The sequence below is a fragment of the Emys orbicularis genome, chromosome 1, assembly GCF_028017835.1.
Source record: "Emys orbicularis isolate rEmyOrb1 chromosome 1, rEmyOrb1.hap1, whole genome shotgun sequence".
Lineage (NCBI taxonomy): Eukaryota > Metazoa > Chordata > Testudines > Emydidae > Emys > Emys orbicularis.
In genome coordinates this window covers 262,875,787-262,888,967 of record NC_088683.1, presented here as the reverse complement: position 1 = coordinate 262,888,967, position 13,181 = coordinate 262,875,787, and the positions used below count along the sequence as shown (strand labels likewise).

General features: G+C 38.9%; 1 protein-coding gene across 2 annotated transcripts; it reads right to left on the bottom strand.

Moving 5' to 3' along the window:
- Positions 1-479: 479 nt before the first annotated feature.
- ARGLU1 (arginine and glutamate rich 1) lies at positions 480-12,045 on the bottom strand. 2 transcript variants are annotated; one of them, XM_065408007.1, is made up of 4 exons: positions 11,696-12,045; positions 6,120-6,345; positions 3,747-3,830; positions 480-2,451 (listed from the first exon to the last, which is right to left on the bottom strand). In XM_065408007.1, exons 1-4 carry the CDS (start codon positions 12,043-12,045, stop codon positions 2,287-2,289), a joined length of 825 nt encoding a protein of 274 aa, XP_065264079.1. In that variant the 3' UTR covers positions 480-2,286. The 2 variants fall into 2 exon arrangements, with proteins under 2 accessions (XP_065264079.1, XP_065264086.1); XM_065408014.1 differs by lacking the exon at positions 480-2,451 and having other exon boundaries at positions 3,752-4,313.
- Positions 12,046-13,181: the final 1,136 nt, after the last annotated feature.

Sequence of the window (13,181 nt, the reverse complement as noted above, 5' to 3'; positions counted from 1 at the left end):
TATATAGGTATAACAAGAGGACTATTCCCACTCTCCCCTTCACAACTCTAAGTCATCACAAATAACTGACAAACACGTTTTTTTGGGAGGCAAAGGGAATTAAGTACACATGAATCTCTCCCTGTACAAAACTTATACAATGCTAGCTAGTAAGCAGAAATATTTGAAGTTAGTGGAGTTATGACAATTACACACCCGCTGAAGATCTGCTCCTAGGAAGAATACAAATACACAAGTGTAACACATGTAGTAGGATGTGAAACCTTTTTTTTTTTTTGGACTATACTACCTTGTGTCAGAGGAAGGATTACTTATACTGCACAACTAAGACAACCAAGATTTTATGTATTGTATTGGTGCCATTATTTAACAAAAGAAAATAATTAATGAAGTGTGAAATATTACAACTGCAAATCTGCATTATGGCAGATTTAGTTTTTTGCATTCAGAACAGGAGAGGAAACAAAATACATAGGTCTGTTTAAGTATTGATTTTTTAATAGCTTGTTTCTCATATAGGGAACAAGGGGAAGTTTTATATTTTAGAAATACAGGTATCAGTTGAGTTTTTAAATAAAGCCTGATGCTTGCTACAGGTCATGTACATTGTTTGGCTTCAGTTTGTGTGCTTACTCATTAAGCAACACTATTTCTGTAACAATTTATAAAGACAAATTTAAGTACAAGTACTGTTGTAGGTATTTTATATCTTCATGCTTATCGTGACGCTCAGGGCAAAGCGAAAAGTGTCAATCTGCACCCGACTCCAAGTTCCAGACAAAGATTGCTGCATACTGTTACAGTGACACATTCAACCTGCTACATTTATTTATCAAATCCACAGAAACAGATCTGGTGAAGTATGAGGAATTCTTTCCCTCTTAGCCCGGAAAATCTTCAAATGTTTAGTCAACAATTACGATTTTTCATTTTAAAGTATTCACTATAGATGTTGTAATACCAATAGGAAAAATGGAATTTTAGAACTGGACACTACAGTAGCTGAAGTTTCAGCAGAAGAGTTACATACAAAAGGGGATTTTATATATAGTTTTCAATCTGTGTTTTCATTTGTCAGAATAAAACCCGTATATAAATGGATAACATTCAGGATGCTGCACATGAACAACAGTTGCTTTGTGCCTAAAACAATGTATTTAAACAGAACTTCACCTTCTGCTTTCCATTACCTCGCAAGTGTGCTTGCCCTTCAATTTAAAAATAAATATATATAGGGTTTGTTTTCCCCTTCCTAAATCTATCAGATCCACTATATAAGGTGATGACCCTAAATTATACAACATTCTATATAATGAGGCAAACTCAAGGGGATTAGATACTAAAGTACTTTTCTGGGTTCAGTAAGCTAAACAAGCCAAAATAAGTCTCTGTCAGAATAATACCAACATTTAATGAAAATAGCAACAGCCATTAAAAAAATATTAAAAACTGTGGGTTTTTTAACTGTCTGTGTAATCCTTGCATTAGAGGTAGGAAAAGCAACAATTTTTTTGTAGTGAACTTAAAAAATACCACTATATTTTTGAATTTAGGAAAGTGAACTGTCACTCTTACTGTAGTTATATAAGTGTACTAAAAAAATTTACTTAAACATATGAATTTAAGACTTTACTTTATTCAGCAAATTGGTTTATTTACACAATGGGGAATGCTGGTTGAATTTTGTCAATGTAATAAAAACAATCTAAGAGACAATACTGAACTCTCAATCTTTCTATATATTCATAGCAGAATTGACCAACTGTTTCCTTACCTGTATCGGGAACATCAAGTGCAACAGTGGGACAGTATCATAGGACACTGATTTAACAATAAACCACAGAGGTCCAGAAGTACTTTGGGAATTTACTGATGCATGTACTAACTTTTTTTGTTATTAAAAGTCAGCAAAACCAGCATGAAATTCGGTCTAATATCAGAGTATAACTCTGAGATCAGCGGGTCAGTAAAAACCTTATCAGATCATACACAATTTATAAAGTGACCTGATCTGCTTCAAACCACTATTACAGAAATAAAATGGATGAGAACAGATTACTCTCTAAAAGGCAACAGTGATCTGATAAGGATTTAACTTAATGGAAGTTAAAAAAAAAATTAAGAATTGCAGAGCACAGCCCCTATTAGAACAAGCTAACTTTCCAGACTTTCAAAAAAGACCAAAAAAAAAAAAAAAAAAAATAGTGAAAGAAACCACTTCAACATGAAGCTACCATACAAAGTTTTTCTGTTTCATTTTTCTTTTTAAGAGTTCAGAGTTCCAATTTAATCCTGGCTCTTTAGTGAGAAGGACAGTTTTGGCCTAGACTTTCCCTTGCCCAGGATCATTTTTTGCTCTTCCTTTTGCTGACGTTGCCTCTCTTGTTCTAGTTTCATCCTCTCCTCATGAATCTTTCTTTGTTCTTCAACAATTTTCAATTGTTCTTCAGCCTGTGTACAAAACCAGTAGAATTTAGAATACATAATATTTAGCAGTCCCTATAGTAGTGATTTTTCAATCTCTATTTTACATGTATTCAGCAAACACAGAGCCCAATTCTGCAAACTTAGACACGTAACTACTCATGTTACAAGTTCTATTGGCTTCACATAAGTAAAGTTTTGCACATGCATAAACATTTTCAGGATCAGGCTCTTAAGTGCATATCAAAATCTCATACACCAATATAGTTCTTTCCATTTTCAACACATTTTACAAATACTATCTGTATATATTTATATGCATTACAAATTTAAATATAACATTGTTCCTTTTTTTCATTATTAGGGAAATCAATTTATAAAAAGGAATATTCTCCACTACTTCTTGTTTGTGTTTGAGAACTTAAAGGGGCACTATCAATATAGAGCAAAACCCTGCCAAGTTTTCATCCGATTTCTTTCTCAACCTATTACAAGTTACCATTTAGGCTCAAATAGTGCAAGCACTTATGCAGTAAGCTTACTGGAATGACTCAGGTATAAAGTGACTTGTGTCTATTTGCACTATCAGGACATAATTACTAATGAAAGAAAGATTAGCGGAAGAACTTCTGTATTTTCAAGTTTTTATTTTGTTCATTTAATAGTATTTAGCATATAGTTAGTTTGAATAATTTCTTCTGTTTGTATAGTTGTTTTTCCATAAAGCGATAAATTAAAAATGTGGTTGTAAAACCACAAAAACTGACAGTGAGATTTTAAAGCAGGTGTCAATCCAGAAACCAGTTTTAACAAAGGCCTTATCTACACAATTTAAACTGATCACAAAGGGGTTTGCACCAGTCTTATTTTGGATTATTTTAAACTGATCAACCAAAATAAACCACTCAAACCAAAGTAACAGCATCCACACAGGGATGCAATGTTTTTGCACTGATTTAACTAAACTGGTTTAAAACCCACTGATTTACTTTAAACGAATGCAACTATCATATACAGAAGTCTGAAGTGTATATGTTGACAAGTCCTCCTCACCCACTGCACACTGGAATTTTGCTTGTGTCAAACATATTTATACCTGTTCTGTTACACTAGGAACACTAATCAAAGCCTGGTCACCAGTCAAAACCTGAAAGGATACATTGGGAGCTGGAAAGAGATTGTTTGCCCTCAAAGTCAATGGGAGCATTCACACCGATTTAAATGGGAGTAGGATTAGATGTTTAAAAAAAAAAAAATCTTATCTAGCACATCAGGCAATAGGATTTGAACAGGTCTACATTAATGTAAACATTTCCACCTACCAGTTTAGCTTGTGCTTCTGCAATTTTTCGATTATTCTCTTCTAATATTCGCTCTAGTTCCTCACGTTTTGCACGCTCTTCCTCCTAAAGGGGAGGACAGGGTAAGATGTTAGAAAAGTAAAATACTCATTTATGTGTCTTCACTAATCTTCCTCAGAATTCTTTTGTGAACTGACTTACGGGGCAGCTTTACAGCCACCTATTTTGTCTCAACAGTAAATTGTGCAGCCACTAAAATTGGTCTCTAGTACTAAATTTAAATCATCCCTCCCAGTCCAAACAGCAACCAACTAAACCCTCCCTAATCATAGATTCCTGACAATTTATTACTAGTATTTTAATACCACACAAATGAACAAGGACAACTACAAAAACTGGATAGTATTTACCAAATTAAAAAAGTAATATATAAAATATAAATAAAGTGAATAGTTGGTCTCACCAATTAAGTATACCTACGTATTCTTTACCTATACTCCTTTAATCAGCATTAAAAGTTGAATATTTACTGTCTTGTCCAGTGTCCTGCAGAGTGTGCTCCTCGGCTGCCATACGCGCCAGCTTCCTCTTTAAAATGATTTGTACTGTTAGCTTGGCAATACCTGCATCAGCAGCTCAACCATTTATAAAGAAACAACATACAAGGAAGGCTGAGCTGAGGAATGCAGATGTTTATGATAAGAAGGAACAAAAATATGTAAATCATTCCTAAGGCAAACAATTAATAAGAAAAATACATTTACTGTTAGTGAAAAATACAAATGGTAATCCATACTTCATGGAACTAAGGGCTTCTTTCGTGGGGAAAATGGACTTAACATTCAATATTTTGACAATTTTAAGACAGCTTAAACTGTCATCTACAGTTTGAACTGGAATTCAGGAGTCCAGGAAAGGCATGATGAGGAAATAGAGCCTTATAAACTGCTGTTTCCTTGGTGAATTTAATAAAACTTTGTTATGCAAAACATAAATATGAAGAGTGCGGGAAGGTTTTAGAGGTGCTTCAGTTCACATAATAAATATCCAAATTATTTTAATATTTGGAAGATTTAAATCAGCCAGAGGTTTGTGTCTGTGTAAAAAAAAAAGTTAATATGAAACAAAACAAGCATATGAAGAGAAAACTTCTTACGATGACTAGTAATCAGCTACTAGCTACCAGGCTGTGCTCCAGGAATTGAAATTTATTTTACATAGTAAAGCACTGATGAAACTACTCCGCATCAAACTTCAATTATGGTTTTTAAAAACCTTTTTATGAATGATGCATCCATTTAGTCAACTGAAATCCACTATATACAAATTTCATCAAACTTTAATGTATCTAAAGTCAAAATGCATTTCTCTTAAAGTTGAACTTTGAATTGCACACATGTGAAATTCTGCATATCTTAAGTCTCAGCAAAAGAGCTTTTATTTCAAAGATATTATAGTGGCAGACAAACAGTTGACGTTTAGCCTGAAGGGGAAAGCATCATTATTAATGATTTTCCTGTTGTAAACTAATCAAATAGTAAAAGAAGTACGGAGTGAGAGAGTTATTGGACACTCAGTGCTATTTAGCTGAATTTTCTTTAAGGGTTTAAAAGATTGACTTTAAATTTTTGGATCCTGGAGTGATTAGTGCAGACAAGCATCAAAGCCTTAGTAGCAAATTACTGCCTCACAGAAAGACGTTTTTCAGCTTTTCCTCCAGCTGCTGATAAAACAAGTAACATGTTTAGCTTGACTTCAGACAAGGACAACCTGCTCCTTAATAAATTCTAGAGGAAAAAAAGGAGTTAGTAGTTATTGAAAAATGAATATAATGATTTGGACATAAGTCCTTGGTGAAGACGGTGGCTGGGCTTATGTTCAAAGTACAAGAATTAGTCCAATGTACGCTCAAAGAGAATGTTTGTTTTAAAGGGAGAACGGTAAGAAAACCTAGTTAAAGACAGGTACTGCAGCTCAGTGCTGGACCCTGCTCTTTTCCTGACTGAAGGCAAAAAGCCTCTTACAGTCTAGGTAAATAAAATGAAACAAATGAAGGATACATTATAATAAATTTTAACCCTTTCCCCCCAAATAAGAAAGGATTGTGGATAAATCCTGCAGCCATGGCAAAAGTTTCAAACAATTCTCAAATATGTAGGTCAGTTCCATTAAAATTCAAGTATCCTTGTACAGGTTTTAGGAGAGTAACTGTTTTAAGTATCAGTGAGCTCCTCTGAATAGGCTAGAAATTAAGTTTCGCAGCAATGCAAGTTTACACGAGAAGGGAATTAGATTTGCTGTATTCCATCTCTTTCTGAACCGAACAGGAGGCACAACCACACACTGAAAGTTTTGCCATGGACTGTCTCTACTTTCCAAACGACCGAGCGTTACCTCTCTGGCTTTTTGTGCCGCAAGTTCAGCTTGTCGCTGTCGCTCGAGTTCTTCGAGCAACTGTTTTTCCATGATGCGCTTAGCCTCCTCCACCCTGCGGAGAACCTCTCGCTCAATCTCATCCTTCCGTTTCTCCAGCTCTTCCTCTACACGCTTAGCCACAAGCTCTTCCACTCTTCGGGCAGTCTCTTCCTCTATGAGTTTCTCTTCAATTTCTTGTTGGCGTCTAGAAAAAAAGAGACATGAAAATAATAATTGAATTAGTTATTTCAATAATGAAATTTAAATAAAACTTTGAATTCACAGATTGACATAGATGATTATGGTTGGTATTATATATTTAAACGTTTTCCTTTATTCTTTGTTCACACACCACCCGTACAAAAAATTTGCTGCTTTACATTTAAGAGAAAGCGAGTAAGATGATGAGTACAAAAGCCATAGGAACATACCCTATTTAACACATCTTAAAATGTTACATTTAACAACAAAATAGCATTTTGAGTAGGTTGTGATACAGCAAATGGATTATTTTGACTCTGAATGTTACTTAAATCACAGTAATGTTGAAACGTAGCTATCAGCTAAAGTACCCATCCCCCTTTCAAAATTCAAAACATTTTAGGTTCTGTGTTACATGAAGTAATAAAACACTGCCCTAAGACCTCCACCTCAAAGGCACCAAACTGGTCTCTAACTAAAATAGAAAGCAGAGACAATAAAATTTGTAATCTGAATATTCCTAACAAAAGCTCCAGGTGTTGTCGTAATCTAGATCTCCAATAATTTACCTTGTCACATATCAAATACTGCAGATTTACTTAATTTCTTTATGATGGTATTGAGTGTCCAGCATAATTGTACAAAAGCAAAGAATATCAATTCAGACTCCTAAATAAAGCATTGCTTTTGTGTTCTGCATTTTTACAAAGGATTTTTTTTCTAAACAGTGGGTTTTGTTTTTTGTTTTTTAGTAAGATGCTATTTTTTTAAAGGCTAACACCAAATATGATAGGATGCAAAATGTTATATTCACTTAACTTTAACCCCCTTCACATTTTACTGAACAGTAAAATATTGGGTTAGATCCTATAAACGCTTAATACTTGCTGTAGTGCTTGCTACCATGAAGATGAAAAAGCTCCTCATGATAGCAAGCACTATGCACAGTAGTGAGCATTTGCAGGATTGGGCCCGTTGGTGAATTAAATATTCAAATACTAACAGGATGTTCATTTTATATAAAATAATATTCTACAGCTAATTCCTTAAATCAGTGATTCTCAAACTTTTTCACTGGTGACCCCTTTCACACAGCAAGCCTCTGAATGCAACCACCCTTATAAATTAAAAACACTTTTCTGTATATTTAACACCATTATAAATGCTGGAGGGAAAGCAGGGTTTGGGGTGGAGGCTGACAACTCGTGACACCCCATGTAATAACCTCGCGACCCCCTGTTTGAGAACCCCTGCCTTAAATGGTATTCACTTTTCAGGATTACTGTACTGTATTATTTTTACATTCACACTGGACTTTTGTTTGAATTGAAACTTAAGCACACTAGTGAAATACTGACTACAATATGTTTAAAAGAGATACATCTTAATTTGTCAAGTTAGGACCAATAATCTATGGTTTACAATATAAGACCTAAAATAGAATAGTTTCCGGTCACTTTCTTGTTAAAGTAAGAGTTTCAGATGTTATTCACTCAATTATAAGTATATTTTAACTATGGAGACATTTTCAATTATTCATACATTTTCAGAAAAATGCTATAATTTGACAGATTTTTGATTTCCTAGTGGGGATTTTACAAAATAGTAAGACAACACATAATCTAAAGGGAATGGATTGACTATTTAAATAACATATATGAAACACCTAAGGGCTCCTTGAACCTATAGGTCTAACCCCCAGAAAAGTAAATTTAGTCTTTCATTCTACTGATGCAGATCTGGATTCTTTCTGATGAAACCTTAAACCAAAGTTCTCTGCTTTAAGTGGATATAAAATATTCCATGGCCCATTTCCTCACCCCACTGTTGTGCAGTGTACTTGTTGCCCACTGCACTTTCATTCCAGAAATAACTGCAAGGTTTTTGTAGGCATATTCTCTAAAGTGTTTTTAAAACCTTCAGAATAAGGCTAGAATCTAAAACAATATTATATTACTCAGTAGGTTATAATTGTGCTGTAAAATTTGCTTCAAGTTAAGCCTTGGTATATATCAGGTATCGATCTATGCAAATCTGTATTTATTGTTGCCCTCTTAATCAAATATTTGAACATGAGAAGTTAAATCCACATGAAAAAAAATATTTTTGAATTAAAGGAAATATTTCAGACAAATGAACACGTGAGCTGCTCATTTTTTAAAAATAATATAAGTAAATTATATTGTTCTCAAATTAGCATCGCATGGTGCAGGTCTCACCTCCTCCTACACCTGGCAAAAAAATTCAAGATTCCTAAAATTAGGAGCAGCGCTTGCATATCTTTCCATACTTACAGACAATTATTACATTACATTCCCCCCCGCCCCCCAAGTTAGTGTTCCAGGAAATGTGATCAAAACTACACTAAAAAAGCATGACTACACGGGAATTTATTCTCAAAGATTTAAGTTCTGTTTTAGACCACCACCCCAACATCTACATTTGAAAATTTAACTCTACAAGTCAACGTTGTAGATTCTCAATAAATGCAGGATCAGGCTTAAATATGGTGGTGTAGTTTCTATCTATAATAAGGTATTTTCTGTAACACGTGTATACAAGACTTCCTATACAGAGGTAAAATTAGCATCCTCCTCCAACAAGCAACAACATTTTCAGAAACACCAGAAAGTCACAGCATGTTTGTGTCAGATTTTTCAGAATAAGTTATGAGATTCATATAGAGTATGTTAGGAGTTTTATGAGAACTGCAAGAAGAAAAATGCTTATTATTCAGTGGGTTTGCTACATCAAAGTTTCCATATTCATTTATTTGTAGACCTTGAAATTAAGCGTCACTGCAAAGAACAGAAAACATGGTAAAGCACAGAGGTCTCTTACATTTCAGGACAGCCGTTCTGTACAGATTCAGAAGAAAGTCATTTTTAATGTATGTAGCTGTCTATCAATAGGCAATTTGATAAATGACATATAAGCCAGTATGAAATATGAAGTGCTTGATTCAACTAGCGAAGCACAACATTTAAATTTAATATAGTTTGCCACATTAGCAAAGCCCAAATGGAATACTACACCCCGCCCCCCCAAAAAACCTCAACCCCCTCCCTCCCAAAAACATGAAAGTTCTTCTTCTTCTTCAACACTTAAATAACCTGGACAACTAAACTCTTGTGCACCTCTAAAATAGTACTTTGACAAACAGCAGAATTTTGTTTGCCTAACAAACTCCTGTGAGAGAAAGACTGCACTTTACTGCACTGTTGCTACTTCGATCAATTCCCATATTGCCCACCTAGATCATAAGTCACAAGTATTCCACCATTTTTCATAATAAGCTGATTTGTGTAGTATAACAAAGTTGTTCTAGAAAAACACTAACGTTCAGGTAAGAATGCCAACAGATTTTTTTCTTAATGAGCTCTGGCCTACTATTCAGGTAAATAGAACTAGATTTGTTGCAAATCGAAGTTTTAATGGCAACATAATGATGAACTGCTTAAGTATTTGATATAAAAATCTTAAACCTTTCATTTTCCTTCAGTACTAGAACAGTTCCTTCCCTCTCCTAAAGAGCCATTTTTGGTCTGGTAAGAGATCAGGCCTTTGTTATAAAAAGCAGATGTCCAATTACTTTAAAATTGCAAATATTTCACAAGTCACATATACGTTCTCAAATAATTAGGTGTTTGCCTTACAGCTCATTTAAAGGGTTACCTGTGAATGAAAAAGAATCTGGAACAAAAGCATTAAGATTCCAAATTGAGAAGAGACATTGTTTAAAAATAAACAACCAGAGCAGGAATCTCTTCTCACTCATAACTATAGGTGCAGTGGTTCTCAAACTTTTGTACTCGTGACCCCTTTCACACAGGAAGCCTCTGAGTGCGACTCCCCTTATAAATTAAAAACATTTTAAATATATTTAATACCATTATAAATACTGGAGGCAAAATGGGGTTTGGGGTGGAGACTGACAGCTCGCGACCCCCCCCCATGTAATAACCTCGCAACCCCCAGTTTGAGAACCCCTAGGCTAGAGAAACTTCACTGATTTCAATAGAATTAATCCTGATTGGCCCAGATCTAACAGGAGAATCAGGGCCCAGTGTCTCCAAGACAAAATATTTTGAAATTTTTCAAATGCGTGTTCTGTAACAATACAACAACATTTGATGATATCACTATCAAACTGCAATTAGCATAAGTCAAGAGGACTCTCAACAGCAGAATACTTTAAAATAGAAATGAAAGAAGCAATATGGAGAGATCAGAATTTCCAACATATGGATGATTTGTAATTATTTCATTCATTATGATATAGCTAAAACAAAGCCAAAAGAAAATGAGTTGGTGTAAAATTAATCGGACTGGTTGTCATTATTTGACTCTGCCTAAGCACTGACTTAAAAAGGCGGGATCAATCAGAAAGTACACCTCTACCTCGATATAAGGCTGTCCTCGGGAGCCAAAAAATCTTACCACATTATAGGTGAAACCACGTGATATCGAACTTGATCCACTGGAGTGTGCAGCCCCCCCCCCCCCCCCCGGGGCGCTGCTTTACCGCGTTATATCCGAATTTGTGTTATATCGGGTCGCGTTATATCGGGATAGAGGTGTATTTTTGTTTTCCCACATCAATATTTTTGCATCACAGGTTCATATATCAAGGTGCCAAGTTTATTGGACATTCAAAAATAAGGATGGATTTATTACAACTTATTACGAAGAGTTTTGTTGCTGTCTGTGACGGAGTAAGAAACCATAAGGGAGAATAAAAATACTTCTAATAACTTAAATAATGTTGCAAGGTGAACTATTCGGGCACCTAATTCCAAATCTATAACAAAATGAAAGAACGCCTGTGGGTTTTATGAAATATAACAAGAGCTACACAGACATGAACACTGAACATGCTAGTTTTGGTCAACTAAACAAGTGTTTCATGATATGAATCCTCTGATTCAGCACTAATGCAGAGACAAACCCCGAGTTAGTATACTTGTTGAGTGCATTCTTTTTACAAGGCACAACACAGCCCTTGGGCCAACTAGGAGTGCCTCAGCCTAAAGAATAAGCTGCATGTTTGCAGAAAAGGGGAGGGACAAAAGTCTGGCAGTGAGCGCTGCACACACAGCCCCACAAGCGGCGAGGCCTCGGACAGAGGAGGCGGCCGAACCGAAGGCCCTTAGATGCATGTTAGAGGAAGAAGCGAGATGGATGAGGAGGGAGGGAAGCACCGGCTCCAGGGTGGGTGTTTTCTAGCGGGGAGGATGGGGGGGGGGAGGGGCTCGGCGAGATTGCTCCTGGATCGAAGCGAGAGGCGGGAGCCGCTGCGAGCCGGGCTCGGAGAGACGAGGCCCCAGGCGGGGTTCCCCGAGATGGGCACTCACATTTTCCGCTGCCGCTCGAACTCCGCTTTTTTCTCCTCCTCCTCCCGCTTCTGCTTCTCGTCCAGGCTGCTGCGCTTGCTCACCGTGCGCCCGAAGATGTCGATGCGGTCCGGCGGGGACGAGGCGCGCTCCCGCTCGCGCTCCCGGCGGGACGAGGGGGCCGTGTTGGAGCGGGACCGGGAGCGGGACTCGCGGCGCCGGTTCCGCTTGGTCTCCCGGGACTTGGAGCGCTTGCGCGCCCGCTCCTTCTCCCGGGAGCGGGACCGCGAGCGGCTCCGGTTCTTCTTGGTGTGCTTGGAGCTCTTGGTGTGCTTGGAGCGGGACGAGCTCCGGCTGCGGGACCGACCCATGGCGGAGCCCCCCGGCCGCGGCCGCCCCGCCCGAAGCCTGGACGCTAGCGGCACCTGAGAGAGGCGCGAGGGGACGCGCGCATCAGCCTGGCTGGGCCTCTCCCCCGCCTGGCTCACTGAGGAGAAGGAGCAGGCCCCGGAGGCGGCAGCGAATCCGGACGGAGACAAGATGGCGGCCCCAACCCAGCGGTGACTCGGCTCCTTGCCGCCCCACAATGCACCGCGCACGCACCCTCGGCTCCCTCCTCTTTTTGGCCGCCGGAGATACCCGAAGGCGCTCGGAGAGGGTCGTGGTGAGCTCGGGAAAGAGTGGGGGCGGGAAGAGGTAGAGCCCCTGCGCATGCGCACAGCCTGTCCTTGCGCCATTGGGTGGCAGGCGGCGGCTGGGCCCAGTTTGCCCCCTCCCCCCTGTGGCCGGGTTATCAGGGGCGCGGAGCCCCCTAGACGCGCGCGTGGAGGCCGAGGGCTCTGAGCGCCCCCGCCCCATGTCAAGCCCGGAGGGGTCACCCGCTGTGCGAAGTGCCCCCCCTCAGCCTCTCCGCGCCTCGATGACCCCCACGCCCACTTCCGGGGAGCCGGAGGGACTCACTGTGAAGTGCCGTGAGCCCTGATTGGGGGTAGCGGCTGGGGACAGTTTAAACATTTAAAAAAGAAAAAAACAGTTGAGAAAATGTTCATTTCCTCCCCCCCCCCCGCCCGCGCACACAGACTAAAGGGCTCTAAATTATTCTCTCTTGCTCTGCTTCTGCCTGGACCCGCCGCTGGGGGGTCTCACTCCGTAGGCGGGGCAGTTGCAAGAAGTGTGACTAGTACGTGCCAGGGGTGCCCTGGTGTATCTAGCTCCCTCCTCGCTTCCGCCCTCACTGGCGCGGTGCTGAATGTGGGCCTTGATCCTGCCCTTGAATCCACAGGAGGATTTTGATATTTTGAAATTTGGTTTCATTCCAGTTTGGAATAAAACCCAAACATTTTGAAATCCTCTGCAAAAGTAAATGGACCCTGAAAGTCCTGGAGTCCCCAACATTGATGTAGTCCACTGAGGTCCCCAGCTCAGAGACAGTCCAAGCCTTGGGGTCCCAGGATCAGTGGCAGTCTGCATTGTGAACTGTCCCAGAGCTGTGGATCCTGGAAGCCTG

Excerpts from the sequence above, each read along its gene's own strand:
- ARGLU1 (XM_065408007.1), bottom strand. The coding sequence starts at position 12,045 with ATGGGTCGGTCCCGCAGCCGGAGCTCGTCCCGCTCCAAGCACACCAAG. Across the intron at positions 6,346-11,695 it reads TTCGAGCGGCAGCGGAAAAT|ACGCCAACAAGAAATTGAAG; the intron begins GTGAGTGCCCAT and ends CTTTTTTTCTAG. Across the intron at positions 3,831-6,119 it reads CGGCACAAAAAGCCAGAGAG|GAGGAAGAGCGTGCAAAACG; the intron begins GTAACGCTCGGT and ends CCTCCCCTTTAG.